The sequence below is a fragment of the Mustela putorius genome, unplaced genomic scaffold, assembly GCF_011764305.1.
Source record: "Mustela putorius furo isolate JIRA1106 unplaced genomic scaffold, ASM1176430v1.1 tig00004007_pilon_pilon_pilon, whole genome shotgun sequence".
NCBI lineage: Eukaryota > Metazoa > Chordata > Mammalia > Carnivora > Mustelidae > Mustela > Mustela putorius.
The window spans coordinates 6,679,787-6,697,983 of record NW_025422145.1 but is presented as its reverse complement, the minus strand read 5'-3'; the positions used below and the strand labels follow the sequence as shown (position 1 = coordinate 6,697,983).

At 58.2% G+C, this 18,197-nt stretch overlaps 1 protein-coding gene across 1 annotated transcript in view; it reads left to right on the top strand.

Moving 5' to 3' along the window:
* Positions 1–7,351, top strand: part of CLEC16A (C-type lectin domain containing 16A) — a 215,986-nt gene extending 208,635 nt beyond the window's left edge. The window contains exon 24 of the mRNA XM_045072138.1: positions 6,525–7,351. Within this exon, the coding sequence (XP_044928073.1) occupies positions 6,525–6,652 (128 nt within the window). The 3' untranslated portion in view covers positions 6,653–7,351. The remainder of the gene's footprint in view (positions 1–6,524) is intronic.
* Positions 7,352–18,197: the final 10,846 nt, after the last annotated feature.

Below are 18,197 nucleotides of genomic sequence, written 5' to 3'. Positions count from 1 at the left end.
CAGATGACCACAGACCGCGTGCCTCAGATAACAGGAACGTATCTGCACTGTTCTGGAGACCAGGGGTCTGAGGTCAAGGGGTCAGGTGGGCTGGTGCCTTCTGGGGGCTCAGAGGGAGCATCCGTTCCCCGCCGTCCCCTCCAGCTTCTGGTGTTGTGGGCAGTCCCAGCAGTCTTGATGTGGGTCCTGTCTCTGCCCAGACCTTCTCACGGTCCTTCCTCTGTCCCCCAGTGATGTCAGATCTCCCTTCTCTTAGAAGGACACCAGTTGTTGGATTTGGGACCCCGTCTGATCCAGGATGGTCTCACCTGGATATCCTTCATTCTATCTCCAAAGACCTTATTTCCAAATCAGGTCACAAATTCCCAGGTGCTGGGGGTGGGGACGGGGACACATCTTTTGGGGGCAGGGAAGAGTCACCATTCAACCCACAATTTGCTGGAAATTAAAGATCCCGTACAAGTATGTACCATACAAGTAAATCCGTATGGTTGAACTTGAACCACCTCCCATGATTTGCCCAGGGCTCCGGGCCCAAGGCCCGCCCTGCCCTGTCTCTGAAATCCGGAGACAAGCTGGAGTTAGGAGACCTGCAAGCACCCAACCAAGGCTTTCTCTCGACAGGACTGATCAAAGAGAAGCAGCAGCTCCCTCTGGTTTTGAAGTCTGTGTTCCTGTACCTGTTAAAAATCTCCGGATCCCCAGATGGGGGCTGCTGCTGTAACACACACGCATCATAGGTCAGAAGAGCTCTCATAGGGCACAAACCCTGCGTTCGTTTTTTCGCTTTTATTGTTTTGTTTTGTTTTATTCATCTTCCTTCTCCAGTAGACTCACCTAAAGGCAAGGTTTGTGTCTTCTTTGAACCAGTTTCCGCAAGGCTGGACACAGGACCTGGCCTTCTGTGTGCTGTCTCTGAATGTGGGATGGACGGACGGGTGGACGGACGGACGGAAGGGAGAGAGGAGCCATTCCTGGACAAAGTCCCACATTCCCACAGCCCGAGTTCCACTCATGTGTCTGCGCCCATCGCCCCGGCCTTGAGGCTCCTTCTGTTTCTCTTCTGTCTGGTATCTTCCAGGCCTTCCCAAGGCTAGCCGGAGACCTTGGACAGAATCTAGTCGGTTCCATTGACAAGGACAGGAGCAGCTGAGGGTTCCACTCTGCCACCATTAGAAATTGCATCCCCCAACCCTCGCCGGGTGTCTGAGCTGGGGCAGCTGCTGCCTCCAACGAAGCCTCACATAGGACCGGGTGGCTTCAGAGCCAGCAGACCAGGTTCAAGTCTCCGCACTGTTACTCCTCAGCCACCCGTCCTGGAGCACACGGGTAAACCGGGACCAGCCCTGGGTGGGGCTTCGGTGGTATCGTGGGGACAAGGACGCCAAGCCCTTGACGCCCGGCCTAACCTAGGGTCACCTCGCTGGTGGTCCTCACCAGCAGCCCAGCTAGAAGCAAAGAGGAGCTTTGGGAAGTACCCGCTGCCCAGGCCCCTCTCAGGTGCCTCGAGCCAGTGCCCCTGGGGTGGGGCTGAGCCATGGAATCCTTTTGTGGCCCTCAGGTGACTGAAGGGCAGTCAGGATGAGAATAAGCCTTGGCCACGCTCTGTCCCTCACTGCAGCCACATCCGGAAGCCCTTTCCTGGGACAGGCCCTGTGCACCCACCTTCCTTCCGAGCCACCCTCCCCCACCTCAGCACCTGCAGCAGCTACGCCTCTGGTCACCCCAACACAGCAGGCTTGTCACCTGCCAGAGCCCATTCCAGAGACAGCCCCCTGCTTTTTTCTACCAGTGTCCACTGGCTTCCTTCCTGGCACTTGGCACACCTCGAATTACTTTCATTTAATACATTCCAAATCCCATTGTTTTCAGTTTGAAGAATGCTGAGAGCAGAGCCAGAGACAAGGCCGTGGGCACCAGCTGGGTTTCCAGGTGGTGATCCACACGCAGGAGAGCTAGCAGAGAGAGCGCCCTGACGCCCAGGCCCCACTGCAAACCACCCCCCCCCCGAAGAACCTCCCAGAACCACCTCGAGACTGCATCCTAGAGCACAGAGGTCAGGAGGCCAGCCACAGACTCTCCCTGTGGTTGATTTGTGCCCTGGTGAGAAGGGCCTGGCTTCAGGCAGGGCGGCTGTGGGCCCATCGAGCTCCCCAGCCCCCGTCAGCCAACCCTCGTTGGGACTGGGATGGAAGATGGGAGACCCTGCAGGCCCTTGAGGGCGGGAGCTGGCAGGGCAGGGGGCCTGGCCTTGGAGGTGGCTGCGGGGGATGCTGCTGGGCCTCAGCCCGTGTACCGCACCAGCAGCTTCCGTGCCGCCCAAGTGGGCTTTATAGAGAAATTGAGCCAACATCTTCAAAGCGGAGATCGCCTATGAGTAGCTGGATTGATGGCTTCTCTCTAAAAATCAAATCGAGGACCATGGGCCCACGTTCCTTGTGGGGACCGTCACTCAGAAATGTGTGTGTACTAGCCACTGGGCAGGTGTGGGCCCCCGGAGACACGGATACAAGCTGGACACAGTCGCTGATCTCACAGGGACCAGGCTCTCCCAGCAGACGGACTCACGGACAGGCAAGCAGGCAGGCCATTCCTTTCCAGCCCTCCCACTCGCACAAAAGGTACAGGAAACAACTTCTCAGGCCTCTATCTCCTCATCTGGAGAATGGGTCTGATGAGGGTAGCTTCGCCCTCAAGGGTCCCCGGGTTGGTCTCCGGGGTTCCCTGTCCACACGTACTCCTCCCACGAGGGTAGAAACCACCTGGCCAGTTCATTCCAGGCACTACTCGTGCCGAGGCCCCGCTCTGCAAGGGTGGCTTCTGGGCCAGGCTGGGCTCAGCACAGACAGGTGATGGTGAGAAAGACGGATAGAAAGTCAGGTGTGTGCCCTGACGGGAGCCTGTGCCCAGAGCGTGGCCCTGTGTGGCCACCCGAGGCTCCTAAACCTGGCCGCTGGGAGCAGTAGCAAGCGCAGGAGGGTCCAAAGCCAAGAAGTGACAGATGGGACTCTTTGCAAGAGATCCCTGGGCCTACGAGGCATCCACTGCAGCACGGAGGGGCCACAAGAGAAGCAGGTGACCCAGGAAGTATTTAGGGGGTAAAACCGACCGTTGCATTGGGCAGAGCAGCCCACTACCTTCTCCCTCCTCCATTCCTTCCTTCTTTGATGTGTTCAATTTTTGTCTTTTTTTCTCTTGCACCAATTGCCAAAGGATTGCATAGCTTTGGTGACCATCCGGCAAAGTACCCAAAAGTAGTATTGTCCATAGTCCCACACTAAGGGTCAGCTCTTGGCAGGGAACCCTCTGCTGACAGATTCCTTTCCAGTCTTTTCTCTATGCCTTTGAGCCATTGAAATAATACGGTGGGTGTCGCTTCATGCCCTGCTTTTGACATTCAGCTCCCCCCCAACCCAGTGGTCTCAGCATCTCCCCGTGTTCCCGGAAGCTCCGTTTCCGAAAAGAGTATCAAAGGTCCGCTGACGGGATGTGTCCCTTGGGGTTGGCTGTCGCCCATGGGTGGACCTGGAAGGTGTTTGTACTTTTATTATTTTGACTCATCCTGCCGAACAGCTTGAGACATAAACCTTTGTCCACATTGTATATTATCAATCCCTGGGAGAGGTTCTGAACCTGGGGATTACCCATCTGGTAGAGATAGAAATCACTTTAAGGCTCTGGCTACAAATTAACAGTTGGCTTTCCTGAAAGGCCAGAGCATTGGCGCCCTCACCCCTGCCAATCCACCCCCGCCACCGCCCCCCAGCATCCCCAGCACAAAGCGCTGTCAGTTGTAAATTCCTTCCCATTTGCCAACAGGGCTCAGAACTAACTCCTCTGGGGAGAGCTTCCTCACACGTACCCTCTCCATCCTCTGCATTCCTGTGGCGCTCGCTCCCCTCTCTCTACCTGCTCCTACTCCATCCCAGCTTCCCAGCTGGGGTTGACTTTGATCTTACCATTTGTGGTGGGGCAGGGGGAGGGGTCAGACCTCCTGCGAGGCACATGAGCCCCCCCTCCCCCGCCACCCCACCGATATCCAGCCTCCCAGCAACCTGTAAGGTCAGCATGGTGCTCTTTTACAGAGAAGCAACTGAGACCCAGCCCAGAGAGGCGGAGTGACTTACTCAAGGTCACACAGCTGCTGAGTGGCATGGCAGGGGCTAGAATCGCAACAACTCCCGATTCCTGGGCACTGCACACGTGCCGACCCCAGCTAAGCGATGTACATGCCTGATCTCAGTTTATCCTCCCCAAACACCACCACACGCTGGTGCTAGCATTATCCCCCTTTTACAGATGAGGAACCCAAGGCCCATAGTCACCCAGCTCAGAAGTGGAGGAGCCTAGGGTCTGTGAGGCTCCAAGCCGTACCCTTTGCCTGTTAGAGAACAAGGCTGAGAGTCCCCACGCCACTCTTCCCATGGGCCTGAGCAGGGCCCTGGCCAGCTCCAGCTGCCTTGGCAGAGGGAACCCCCCCACACACACCTGCCCAGAGAATTCACAGGAACTTGTCTAGAGCATGCCCTATCTCACTGTTTTCTCTTGAACCCGCTTATCTCCCTCGCATTAACAACTCTGGGCTTCTTGCCAATCTGCCTGGGTTGGAACAGTCCTTTGGGGGTAGCTCCTGCCAAAATACCCTGGGAACTGTACCCTGCCCTTGGTGGCATCTGTCACTGAGAAAAGGTGACTGCAGAGCCCACCCCCCCTGCCGCTATCTGGGAGGCCCCAGTGGGCGGGGAGGCAAGTTTCACTTTCCCCGTCGCTGGAGCATTGGTTCAGCAAACATTGATTGGACATTTACTGTGCACCAGGCACTGTACTAGGCACTGGGGAGGCAGTTGGGAACAAGTCAGACAAAACTCCACACCGTCTGCAGCTGAGCTCCTGGTAGGGGAAGGCAGACATTGAAGAAAATAAGCACATGAATCCCACAGTGACTAGCAAGTGCAGGTGCACGAGAAAGCACAGAGAGAGCTGAGGAAGGAGAGTCGGGCCAGCCGGGGGAGGAGAGGAAGGGGCGGCAGCTCTAAATAGTGATCGGGGAAGATTGTGTTTAGGAAGGAGAAGGATTGAAGGAGGTTGGGAAGGGATGTCTGGGCAGTAAGAGTATCGCAGGCAGAGGGAAAGGCCAGTGCAAAGGCCCTGGGGCATGTTGGAGGGACTGTGGAGGCTCTGGAGCCACTCAGACCTCTGCCTCCCCTGCTTCCAAGCCGTGCGGGGGCATTGGTGAGAGACACAGGAAGACGTGCACCCTGAAGGCTGGGCGCAGGGGAACATGTGCTGGCTTCTTCATCCTGATTCTCTTCACCTTCTCCTTCATCACCGGTGTCTTAGTCACTAGCCTGTACCGAGCACCGCCTCTGAACTGGGAGTAGTGCTAAGTGCACGGTCATGATCCATCCCTTGTTGCCTCTCAGCCCTGTGCAGTGGGCGCCATGATCTCCCATTTTCCAGATAAAGAAACCGAGGCACGGAGAGATTAGGAGTCTTGCCCAAGGTCGCTGATCTAGGAGACAAGACTGGGACGGATCCTCGATAGACCTACCCCAGTACCTGCACCTTGCCTCCAGCCCAGCGGGAAGCTCTGCACCCAGACCCTGCAGGGGTGGATGGTCACACTAACTTCCCTTCCACGTGTCCCAGCGTGCTTGTCCTCAGTGCAGGGGGCTCAGCCGTGTTTCCCAGAGGAGGCAGCCCCCTTCCTACACTGCATCCATAGACCACCAAGGGGGCAGGGTGGCAGCCGGGGAGCTTGGGGCTTCCTCCAGCCCAGCCCCCAGCTCCTGTAGGGGTTCTCCACACGCCTGCCGGGGCTTCCCACGCAGAAGAGATGCCTTGAGGGTCTCGCGTGACCTCAGAGATACAGGGGATAGAGCCACCCCTCCTGCACTCCCTTTTGGTCCATCACATAAAGGGAAAAAGAAAGTCTCCACGGAATGCTTCTCCATTTTTAACAGCCTCTTATCTTTTTTTTTTTTTTTTTTAAGATTTTATTTATTTATTTGTCAGAGAGAGAGAGAGCACACAAGCAGGGGGAGCAGCAGGTAGAGGGAGAAGCAGACTCTCCGCTGAGCAGGGAGCCTGACTCAGGGCTCGGTCCCAGGACTCTGGGATCATGACCTGAGCCGAAGGCAGACACTTAACTGACTGAACCTCCCAGGCACCCCTTTAACAGCCTTTTTTTTTTAAATTATTATTATTTTTTTAAATATATAATGTATTATTTGCCCCAGGGGTACAGGTCTATGAATCGCCAGGTCTTTAACAGCCTTTTAAACATGTGCTGCTCCCCCCTTTCTGAAAAACCTAGAAGCACCCCCACGTCACCTTCAACAGGCCACCTCTGAAGGCAGAAGTGACAATTTTCTTTGATTTCCGCTGTACTTCTTCCCTCTTCCCCACCATGCGTGTCCGGCCAGACTAGTGTTCCGCTGGGGCCGGTATCACGAAATGTCCCTTTCCACGAAAATCCCTTTTTCAAAGTGTGGGGTTTAAAATAAATGTGTTCACCGCAACAGGGTACCCCTTCCCAGCCGCCGTCACGAAGACCGGAGACCGAGGCCGGCAAGGACACGAGGACCCCGGGGCATCGTGCTGGGAATCCAAGCGCCACGCAGGCACCACGGAGAATACGGCGCTTCCTTGAAACACGGTGAAGAAAATCACCCGTAGGCTCCAGCAACCCCACTTCTGGGTGTTTGTCCAAAGAGAGGGACATCGCTCTGTCCAAGCGGCATCTGCCTCCCTGCCGTCACGGCGGCATCAAGTCACAAGACACGGGAGCAGCCTGAGGGACCCCAGTGGGTCAACGGGTAAAGAAAATGTGGTGTCTACAGCCAGCCATAAAAAAAGAACCCAGTCCTGCCATTCGTGACAGTGCAGATGAACGGCGAGCGTCTTGCGCTCACTGAGATAGTCATCGGGAGCCCGACGGACACCATTGATCTCACTTCTCTGCAGAACCTTGAAAAGAAAAGAGACTGCGTAGACACGGGGATCCTGTTTGTGGTTGCCGGGTGAGACCACCCCGGCTCAGTGCAGGACGGGGGGATGGCTGTGGGGCCGTGGAGACCCGGACAGGCTGGAGGGGCCCCAGCTGAAAGCAGAGGAGCCTGGCAACCTGCTTCTTGGTGGAACATCCTGGAAGCGGACATGGCTGAGAGACCCACGAGAGCTTGAGGGGGCTTCCCTGGCCAGCTCCGTGGGTCGGTTTGCAGGCGACAGGGGACACCTGCTCACATTCCACGAGCCACTGCAAGGCCCAGGACCCACAAGGTCACTGCAAGGCACAGTGACCCGCACCCGGGAGGAGAGGAGAACCGGGCATCTCGGTGAGAGGTGGGGGGCTAGCTATTTCCCTCACACCCCAGGGGACCCCCAGACCTGAGCAGCCTGATGCCGAGAAGGACAGATCCCAGTCCTGGGCTCCCAGGGCTGGGTGGGGACCCAGGGACTGTCAAGACATGCAGAAGATGCTCTCCCTCCCCCTGTCCCTGGGGACACGGATAGAGCTAGGAGGAACCACAAGACAAGAGTCCTTGGAAGGGTTACCCCAAAAGGGAGTGCATTTGCCCCAGAAGAGGCTGGCAAGTGACGAGAGAAGGGTCTCTGCCATCAGGAGGGGTGAGTAGGAAACTGCCCGCTGTTGGCACGTCTGGGGGGGTGACCACAGTCCCGGTTAGCTCCAGCAGCCACGCCACTGCCCTGCCCTGCTCCGTTTTGCACGCAATGGCTCCTTTTCTCCTCCCGAGCCTATGAGGAGACCCCATGTCACTGAGGAGGAAGCTGAGGCCCAGAGAGGCTGGCGTAAGGATACCCACAGGGTCTCTCTCTCTCTCTCTCTCTCTGGCCACACCCCACTGCATGCGAGCTGTAATCCACCACGTTGCACAGATGGGCAAGCCAAGAGCCAGAGAGGGTCGGTGACCAGCCTGAGGGCCCCTGAGTGGCTCAGGGCGGAGAAGGGGCCAGGACCCAGTCCTTCTGACTTCAGAGGCCAGGATCTCACCCTCTGGCCGCACATCCTCGCTGGCAAAGCCAGGAGGCTCAGCGCTGCTGCCTGCATAGCCCCAGCCCAAGGAATGGCCCAGGCCCCAGAGGGGGGGGGGTGCAGTGGCCGTGATGGGCAGGACCTCACCCACTTCTTTGAAGGAAACCTCCAGGCAGCCTGTTCCTCGAAGGAAGGACCACACCCGGTGTTTACCCGCTGGGCACCCTTGCCAGGGGATCATGGCAGATCCTGCCACGTGTCCACTTCTGGGGAGGGAGGGAGTGGTCAGGTGGCCTGGGACAGGGTTCCTGTGGGTCCTGGGCCTCTCCCTGGCACCCAGGCGGTGGGTGGAGCAGGAGGCGTGGACCCCAGGGCCCTGTTTCCCCCTCCCCGTCACACCAGGCAGGGCTCCTCCTGCCCTTCCGTGCCTCAGTGTTCCCATCTGGTTCGTGGGCATAGTCATACTTCCTTCCTGGAATGGTGCAAATCAAATGATGTCCAGTGTGGGGCTGGCAGAGCTGTTGCAACGAGGCTGGGCTTTATCCCTGGGGGCTCTGGGTAGCCCTGTGGGGAGGGTGCTTAGGGGGATAAGCTCAAAAGAAAGAAAAGGAAATCCCAGGACCCAACAAGAAAGAAGGAATTCAAGGTAAACGAGACACGTGGGAAGGTGGGCTCTCTTTCTGCCCATCTGACGCCCGGGGATCTGGCCATGGAACAGAAATGTGCAAGGGAGGGCAGAAAAGGGACTGGGATGAGAGCAGGACCCCAGAGAGCTCCCCCTCCGTGAAAGAGGGCTTCACTTTGCTCACTGGGGCTGGGAGCGTGGCCACACGCAAGGGAGGGAAAGGAGTCTCCCGTGAGAAACTGAAAGTCCATGACAGGAATGGCAGGGGTGGGGTGGGGTGGGGCAGGGCCGGTGGGCGGGGGGCGGGCAGTCTGGGGTCTGTCTGGATCGGCTCCACGCCACTGCGCTGCCATCTCAAGCCATCTCAAGCCAAGGCAGCAGTGGTAGGAAGACCCATCTCCGGCTTGCGATGCCCTCGGAGCAGCTGCCAAAGTGACCTGGGCAGGACCCAGGGGGGAAACTCCCCATCCCGAGACCAGCACATGCCCCGAATGTCCCGGCGGAAGAGGAGCTCACAGAGATTCTCCGAAATCACCGGAGAAATCCTACCTTGCAGGACCCCCACAACCTCTGCCTTCCTGGGGTCTCTATCAGAGCATCCAGCCCTCTGCCATCCACCATGGGCTGTCAGTCTGAAAGGGGTTCCTGCTGGCCACCCCCTTCCTTGTCTGCTCCCTACCCCCAAACTCTGGGAAACCCGTCCTTCTCCCAAACGCCCCGTGGGAATGTGGGTTTGTGCGGAGGCACTGACAGAGGGGCTGAGTTTTTCCACCCGGGTCCGGGGGATGAGGAGACCGTGGGAACCCTGGACGTCTCAGAAGTTCTCCAAGAGCGGGAGGGAAGGTGCTGGCCTTCCTGGGGGGTTGAGGGTGGTGAGCACAGGTCCAGGGGGTCTTACATAGCCTCCAGGGACGGTTGGCCTTCATGAGGCCAGTCTCCAAGAGCTGAGCACGAAGAAGCCTGTGATGGGCCCAGGGACACGGTGGCCAACCAGGTCCCTGCCTCTGGGGCAAAGCTGATCTAGACACGCCTTACCTTTCCAGAGGAGGGGTCACCCGTCCAGAGGCGGGGAGGGGAGGGCATGGCTCGAGAAGGACAGCAGGCAGCAACAGCCCTCCTCCTGGGCCCTGGGAGGATCACAGGCAGCCGCCGCCGCCGGAGCGTGGCCCACAGAAGGGTTACTGGGCTCATTACTAATGAATGAATGGCCGGCCCAGCTGATGACTCGCCTGAATGAGCCACCGTGATTGATCTAACTCCGTGAATGGACGGATGAGAAAAATGAGTCCGTGAATGAAAGGCGCAGTCCCTGCCTCCCCAGCCCCTGCAGAGAAGGGGCCTGGCCCCCCGGGGAGGGGAGGAGAGGCCAGCCCTGAGTCAGAAGGAGGTCAGAGGCCGGGCGATGAGTCGCCAGGGCGCATGGCACACGCCGTGACTCCACGCTTAATCACTCCCGCCACGGATAACACACCAAGGGCCTGAGCAGGGTTCCCCTGAGTCACTGGCCATGAAGGCGGCCTCGGGTGCCCCTCCTACCCCTTCCTGGGCCTTGCAGACAATGAATCAGGGCTTTTCGGGGGAACTGTGTATCAACCATTCAGCAAGGAGTGTCCAGCCCCGAGAGGGAGCCCTTGGGCCCCGGGGCCCATGGCTGCTGGGGAGTTTGGAGATCCCGGGGAGGCGGGGCAGGGGTGGTCCTCCTGCACCCCCCAACTCTGGCTGAGCTTCTGGGGGGCTGAGACCCCACCTCGCAGCCAGCCCTAGCACTGCAGTAAATAATAGCAGTGACCGTGAACATTTGTGGAATCGGGCCCCATGCCAAGGTGGGGGGGGGCTAGACTAGACTCCTCCTGTAGTCTTCTTGCACCTACCAGGAGGCGGGTGGAGGATGGCCTCCTGCCCACGACCTTGTCCACCTTCTGTCTGGGTCCCACCTGCACAACTGACCATCACCAGCGCCACTGCCTCTGATAGTCTCACTGGCGGCATTTTGCAAGAAACAGTCTCAGAGCAGCTGAGCAGCTGGGAAAGGGGCTTGTGGAGTGGGCAGCCTTGGGTCCCCGGGCTGGGAGATCCTCAGGGAGCGCTTGCATGAGAGAGGCAGAAATAAAGGGGGCATGTGGCAAAGACTCTGGGCCAGAGGCACGAGGCTGCCTCCAGCCATCCCTGCAGGGGAATTTGGGCTGGGGATGTGAGCCATTGAAGGCTGAGGCTGGGGCTTTCTTGCCCTCTTGCTGGGCTCCCCCTCCGGAGTGGGGAGATTGTACCTCCATCCATCTGCCCACCCATCTGGGGACCCTTCGGTCCCCAGCAGTGACTCTCGCCAGAGGGTCTGCAGAGCCTCGTGGGGCGCAAATTGCCCATGAAAAGGGGAGGGAGAGGACAGCACCAAAACAAAGGAAGGGGACCGTGGAGGTGGGCTGGCGCTCAGGCCGACCTGAGTGGGGTTTTCTCCGCCAAGGATGACTTTCTAGGATGCTGGGACTCGTGGGGCAGAGGCACACATGTCATCACCCTGTGGGTGGACCAGTCCCAGTCGGTTCTGGGAATCGGGAGACCAGCCAGCCTCTAGGAGGTTCAGCCGTTCTTTGGAAGGGGTGGGGAGGGGGAAGAGGCAGCTGGGAGCAGTTTCTCCCTCTGGGTCTTCCTCGCTGTAGTCACAAGCGAACCCTTTACCACCACCACCACCCCCAGATGGTGAATTCAGGGCTGGCTCAAGTCACACCACCAGCATCACCCCTGAGCCCCACCCCCCGCCGCCCAGACACCACGGATGGGACATCTCTTGTCCATCTGTGGGGCACTGGCTCAATGAAGTACCTGGCACGCAAGTTGTCCAGGATATGTCACTACAAGAAGCTGTGCTTTCCTCATCTTCCAGGAAGCCGAGCATAACCAGAGAGGTTGAGTAACTTGCCTAGAGTCACACAGCTCTAGGAAGTGGAGTCAGGATCAGCTCTCAGAACGGGTTCTGGGCTCTGATTCTTTTGCCCACTCACACCTCAACTGCCGCAGGAAAGGTTTGCTGGGATTACAGACTCGCTTAAGTTCGTTATAGTCCATCCCTACCATGGACCATCCCCAGCCATGAAAATGGTGATTGGGAATATCTCTTCCTTTGGGAAAACGTCATTGGTGTGTACTTAATGGGGAAAAGCAAGCTGCAAGAGTTGGAGGACGACAACCTACTTTTGTTCGTTTAGGAAGAGTTTTCCTAGAACGATGGACAGATGAGGGGATGTTCCAGGCTAGCTGCAGAAACCCCGGAGGACAGAGGGCAGGGTCCCATGGGGAAGGATGGGGCCCAGCCCTCCAGGCGTGGTGCCATCAAGCTGTCCTGCCTTCTCTGTGATGGTGGCTGCCATGTCGTGGGAAAGGAGTGTCTCCACTAATGAGGATCTGAAGACCCCAGGGCCAAGGGCAGAGAGGAGCAGTGGGTAGGTGAGGAGGCTCGGGGCCCTGTGGGGTGGGAGGGAGGAAGGCAGAGCAGGTGCCCGGAATGATTCCTCTGCCTGGCATGCCTCCCTTGCCACCCTCGTGGTCAAACCTGTCAGTCCTCAAGACCAGCTCAGACATCCCCTCCTCCAGGAAGCCTCCTAGATTTCCTAGCCAGCCAGGCATTTTCCTTCCTCGGTACTTCTCCAGATTCCTTGTATAAGACTTGGGGCTTCCAAACTCCTCCCTTCAACTCTGATCTCTTTGAGGGCTCCCAACCCAGCCATCAGGGTATGGGGGGGCCCATTTTGGTAACGCTAGCCCCTCCCACGGGGACTGCTGCAAAGTGGAGCTCACCACCCTCTTGCTGGGGTCCCTGACCACCTCGAATTGCACTTCTCTCCCCACCAGGGCCTTGAGTGTCATATCTGATGGGGTCCTTACCACGCCTAGTTTGGGGGACAGTAGCACTGTGTATCCCTTCTCTACAGCCGTGGAAACCAAGCCTCAGGGAAGCTCAGGGGCTTGCTAGGCGGCGACACAGCCAACGAGTGCCAGAGCCGGAATCCAAGCCCGCTTCAGGCTGTGTCTGCAGATCGTCTCAGAGTCTGCCCACCTCCCTCTACTGTGCTTCATCATATGTGAAAATCTGATTTCTCTTTCAACGGCTGCCACAGAGAGGCCCAGGGCATGGCCACCGACAGGCAGAGGTGAGTCCTAGAATTCCAGTAACCCAGCTTTCCTGTGATGCCTCCCCATGCCGGCTCTCCTTCCTGCTGATGGTGCATCCCTGTTGGGGTGGGGGAAGACTGAGGCCCAGGAGGCCCACGGCTCCCAGCCCACCTGGCTCCGATGACGCCAAGCCCTGGCTGGCCCCCACACCCCTGGTTTCTGAGCCCGGCTGAGCCCATGAAGGTCTGTGCCTTGCCTGGAGCTTCCCGGAGGGCATCTGAGAAATAGGCTTCCTGCTCAAAGTCCGGCCAACTTTCCGGAAAGGAGCAGGGGAAGCTGGGAAGGAACACAGAGGGGACCAGGTAGCTGACAGGCACGCTTCCTGCAAGAGGAAAGTTGACCCATCGCTTCTGGGAACTGGGATGGCTCCGTGATAGCACGGTGCCCTTTGACACCACCCCCCCCCCCACCCAGGGGAGCACCCAGCTGGAGCTGTTGACAGCACCTTCCTCCTTCCCAGGGAAACACAGCTGGACCGCTTGGAGTCTCCACGTCTGACACCCAGGTGTGCCTCTCCAGCCACCTGTCTGGCTGCCACCCAGGGCGCCCAGCTGAGGGCTGCGGGGGGGCGGTGGGGGGGTGCCTGCCGCCCAGGCTGGGTCATTGGAGCTGAGCCGGGAGCTGACTGGCGGGGCCCAGCCCGGCTGCTGAGTCCTGCTTCCTGTTCCCGCCGCTATGCAAATGCAGGGGTGGGGGGGATCTGGGCCTCTCCTGGGGCAGGCTTCCCGGAATGATGGCATCGATTGTCCTGAGAAACCTGGCCCCCCCCCGGGGGGGGGCCCTCTGTAAGAGGAGAAGGCTGTAAATAGCTGAGATCCCTTTTCCTCCTGGGGCAGCCCTGGACATGGGAGCCTGCGTGTGAGGCCGATGGGGGCAGCCGTACCTGCACTGGCCTGGTGGGTGGGGAGCGGGAAACAGAGGTGGCCTCGCTGGCTCTCCTTCCAGGGCCCAGAGCCCGCCGTGCCCCGTCCCCTCTATTTACACACAAGGAAACTGAGGACACCAGACCGGCCCGGGACCTGCCTGGGTGTCGCCTCTCTCCCACTCACCAGGCCTCACCCCAGCAGCGGCGGCACATTTCTGCTCGCCATTATTTCTCTTCCAGCCCCCACGGCCTTGGCGGCCTCGGGTCCCAGCCCGAGCCTGGCTGCCTGGTCTCCCACCCCAGGCCCTGCTGTGCAAGGAAGGGGTCCTTCTTAAGCGTACAACGGACCATGTCACTCCACTGCCCAGACATCAAGCCTCCCTCGGATCTGGGCGCCACAGACTGGTGCATCGTCAGACCCCCACCCCAGCCCCCGTGTGGCCTCCTCTCTCTGCACCCCTGCCTCACACATACCCCAAGTAATGCCACAATTCTTCTTCGGTGCTTGCGCCTGCGCCTCAAGGGCTTAGCTCAAGCTGCTGTCTTTTCCTGGGATGGCATTTTCTCTGCGTAGCATTGCCACCTCCAGGAAGCCTTCCTGGATGCCCTCAGGAGGACCAGGGCCTCCTGTGGGCCCCCACCTTCTGCATGTCCCCCTGTCGTGACACAGAGAGCTTCCATTGTCCCTTTAGCGTCCATCTGCTTCCCTGGTCCGGGGCCTCCTTGAGGAACCAGCTCTCAGAAGAAGCCAGGATGGGGCAAAGCAGATGGACATTTCACGTGTACTTAGGACATCGGCCTACGGGGTGGAGGAAGGATGGCCTCTTCCCTCCCCACCACCCCACACCCTTCCTGGGAACATGCAGAACCCTCTTCTTGGGTCTGCTTCGAAGGACCTGACCATGAGGACAGTTGGTGATCAGACTGGGAAGGCCAAGAAGAAAGGAGAGGCTGAGTCCAGGCTTTGGCTCCTGCGGCTGTCCCGAGACCGGGTGCGCAGGACTGAGGTCAATGAACGGGGGCAGGTGCTACGAGACAAGTTGATATGTCGTCCATGGCACCCTGGGCAAGTCGCCCTCCAGAATAAATGGGCCTGCATCCCAGCAAGGCCCCCCTACCCAGCCAGGGGCTGACCAGCCTTTTCCTGGCCCCAGTTGGATGCACGGAGGCCTGGACATCTGCACTGAGGGGCCAGAAGGGGGCCTTTCTGGAAAGTGCCTCCCGGGGGACAAGGCTGGTCCCAGAAGTCATGACTCATGAGGGAAGCAACCCAATCAAGCAGCTCTCCCCCATCCAAGGCAAGGGGTGCCTCCCAGGCGCTTGCCGCCGAGGGGCGCAGCCTCTTGTCGTCCTCAGAGTTGGGATGGGCATGGTGACCCCTCCCATCTCTGCCTTGACCTCAGGCCGCCCGTGAACCCCACGGGGCCCAGGGGCCGTGGCCACTGGGCGGATAGGGGGCCGAGCTCTGGACTTGGCAAAGTCATACTGTGATACAGAGCTCTGGCGCAGCCTCTTGACACCTTTCTGCTCTGCGAGGCCAATGCCCAGATTTCCCACACGGGAATTCCCCAGGTCTCTCTCCCTCTTCCCCCCACACCCCGTGGAGTCATCACAGTGTGCGGGTACCCGTCATCCAAACTCTCTTCCCAGCACCAGCGTGGGAGAGAGCCAAGCTCTGGGCAGACGGCGGCTCAGCCCTGGGGCTTTTCAGCCCCTACATGTACCCCTCACCCCTCCCATGCCTCCGAGGGATGCTCCGTGGTCCGTGGGCCCTGCCTTGCCTCTCCTGGCTGTGAGTCCTGGGGCAAGGCCAGGACACAGCCCTTGGCATGCCTCGGGGCCCTGGGTGGGGCTCCTCTGTGGCTCCCCCCCCTTGCCTTTCCCATTCATAAACCCCTGTTGTAGGGCCAGTCATGCACACTCAGGAGGGCCTTCTGGCCGCTCGAGAGAGATCTGTGCGATGCATTGCAGCCACCACTCTGATGGCCTAAGGTTTTATTTACTTATTTGACATGCAGTTGGTCTTTTTGAAAATTTGGTTCAAGTGCCAAAGGGGCCCAAGAGCCGCCCCCCCTCCAACCAGACCTCAGCCACCCTGCTCGCTCCGTGATACGAGTTTCTGTTTCCTTCAAGGAGACTTAGAGCGGCTACTCCAACCTATCCACAGCTACAAAACGAGTTACCCCAAACCTAGCCCCTTAAAATACCAATAAACCTTGATTGCCTCACTGTCTGCGGGTGGGAGGGATTTGGGAACAGCCCAGTAGGGGGGGTTCTGGCTCCGAGTCTGGCACGAGGCTGCAGTCAAGATGTCAGTCGGGGCCTGATCATCCGCAGGCTCGACCGGGGCCGGAGAAGCCGCTTCCAAGATGGCGCCCTCCTGTGGCAGAGGGCCTTTGCTTATCACACAGCTGCTCCAACGTCCTTACAACATGGCAACCGGCTCCCCCCCCAGGATGAGGGAGCCAAAAGGGGAGCAAGGTAGAAGCCACAGTAGCTTTTATGAGCGAACCTCGGAAGACACACATTCCCGCTGTATCCTTTTAGTGACACAGATCCACCCTACTTAGTGCGGGAGAGGACCAACCATACCAGGGCACGGGTACTAGGAGGTAAGAATTAAAAGTGTCCCCTGGAGGACGCCTACCACATGTACCATCCTACACCTTGCTTTTTTTTTTTTTTTTCCACTGAACAAATCTCCAGAATAGGTGCATGTTAATGCACTAGAGTGACTTGATTTCTTTTAACTGCACAGTATTCCTTGTCGGGGCACCGCAATGCATTTACTCAGTCCCCCCACTGGGTCCTCTATCCGGGTTATTCTTAATCTTTTGCTCTTACAGTTGGAGCTAGAGTGACCGCCTTCGTACAGGAATGGTCTCCTGCCTACATGGAGGGTTAATACTCAGAACGGGATGGTTACGTCAAAGGATGGGGTCATTTGCAAACATAGGTGTAAAGTCTTTGCTACTTCCTGGATTGAGGTATGAGGCCCATTTGTCTTCCCCTTGAACTGGAGTGGACTCTTGTTTTTTGTTTGTTTGTTTGTTTGTTGAGAGAGAGAGAATCTTAAGCACAGGCTCCATGCCCAGCACAGAGCCTGACGTGGGGCCCAATCTCATGACCCTGAGACCATGACTTGAGCCAAAATGAAGAGTCAGATGCTTTACCGACTGAGCTGCCCCGATGCCCCTGGAGTGAACTCTCAAGGACTTCAGCAGAGAGATCGCCACGGAAGGGATAGTATGTGACATCTGAGACTGCATCACGGAAGGTCACACAACTCCCACCTTGTCTGCTGCAACTCTGCCCTTGGTGCCTTGAACGGCAGGGGGAGGCTGCCGTGATGTGGCAAAAGCCAAGACGTGAAGACCTTGTGTATCTGCCCATTGGTCAACAGCCCCAGTGACATCTGGCTTTTGAGTCCTGCCAGCAAAGGTGCCAGTCACCTGAGCAAAGAAGTCTCCAGACATTCTGAGTTACTTCCCGGAGGCCTCGGACTTCACGAACTACACACCTGGAATTAAAGGTGGGGGCGTGGCTTACCTGTACCAGACACATAACACACATGTCAGCTCATTTCACCCGCTCAACGACCCCTCGGGGCCTGTGTTGTCATCTCCTTGTTTTAGAGATCAGGAGACCAAAGCTCAGAGAGGTTCAGCAACTTGCCCAAGACCTCACAGGCAGTGACTGGGGAACTGAGATGCTCATTTGGGTCTCCCTGACTCCAGAGGCCCCCCTCCCGCCAGGCAAGAGTGGTCGGCAGAAGGAGGGCGCCGGGCACCTTCCAGAACGTGCCGTATGGAATTTCAGCCATACGGAATTTCTAGATCGAAGGGACACACCGCGTTAGATCAAAAGGCCCATGCCCTGGGACCGCTGGGAGCTATCTTTGGCAAAACACACTTGAACATGATGCGTTCACTTTCCCTGCCAATGTAGTTTAGGCAGAAAGGGAAACGTCAGCTCTCTCCTCTTGCCAGGAATTCTGTCCACTGAGAATCTTGACTGGCTGGAGGTTCTCATCAGCCATTCATGACGCCTGCTGACCAGCAAATTAACGAAGGCATTGCTTCCTTCAGCAGGAGGAAAACTTCTTGCAAAGGAAAATCCAGTCAAGGCAGTTTGCGGGAGAGCACGTGGGCCCTCCCCCCTGCTGGCGGTGGGTGGAATTGCAGCTCAGCTCTACTAGACAAAGGGGACCTGGAGAGAGGGTCGTGCACCAGGGCCATTGCAGGAGCGGGAGGCATGCTTGGAAGGACAGCTCCGGTCAGAGGCAGCGCCACGTCTTGGCTAAGCCTGCAGTCTCCAGGGTTCGATGACCTGAGTTCAAATCCCTGCCCCGCCACGTCTTGGCTAAGCCTGCAGGCTCTGGGGTCCGAGACCTGAGTTTAAATCCTTGCCCCGCCACAGGTCGGTTAGGGAAACAGAAACCACAGCTAGTATTTCAAACAAAGGAAAATGGTCGCCTGATTTATGGGGCCACTAGAGGTTAGCACCCCTTTTCGTCAAGGGGAAGAGGAGGAGATAGTGCCCAG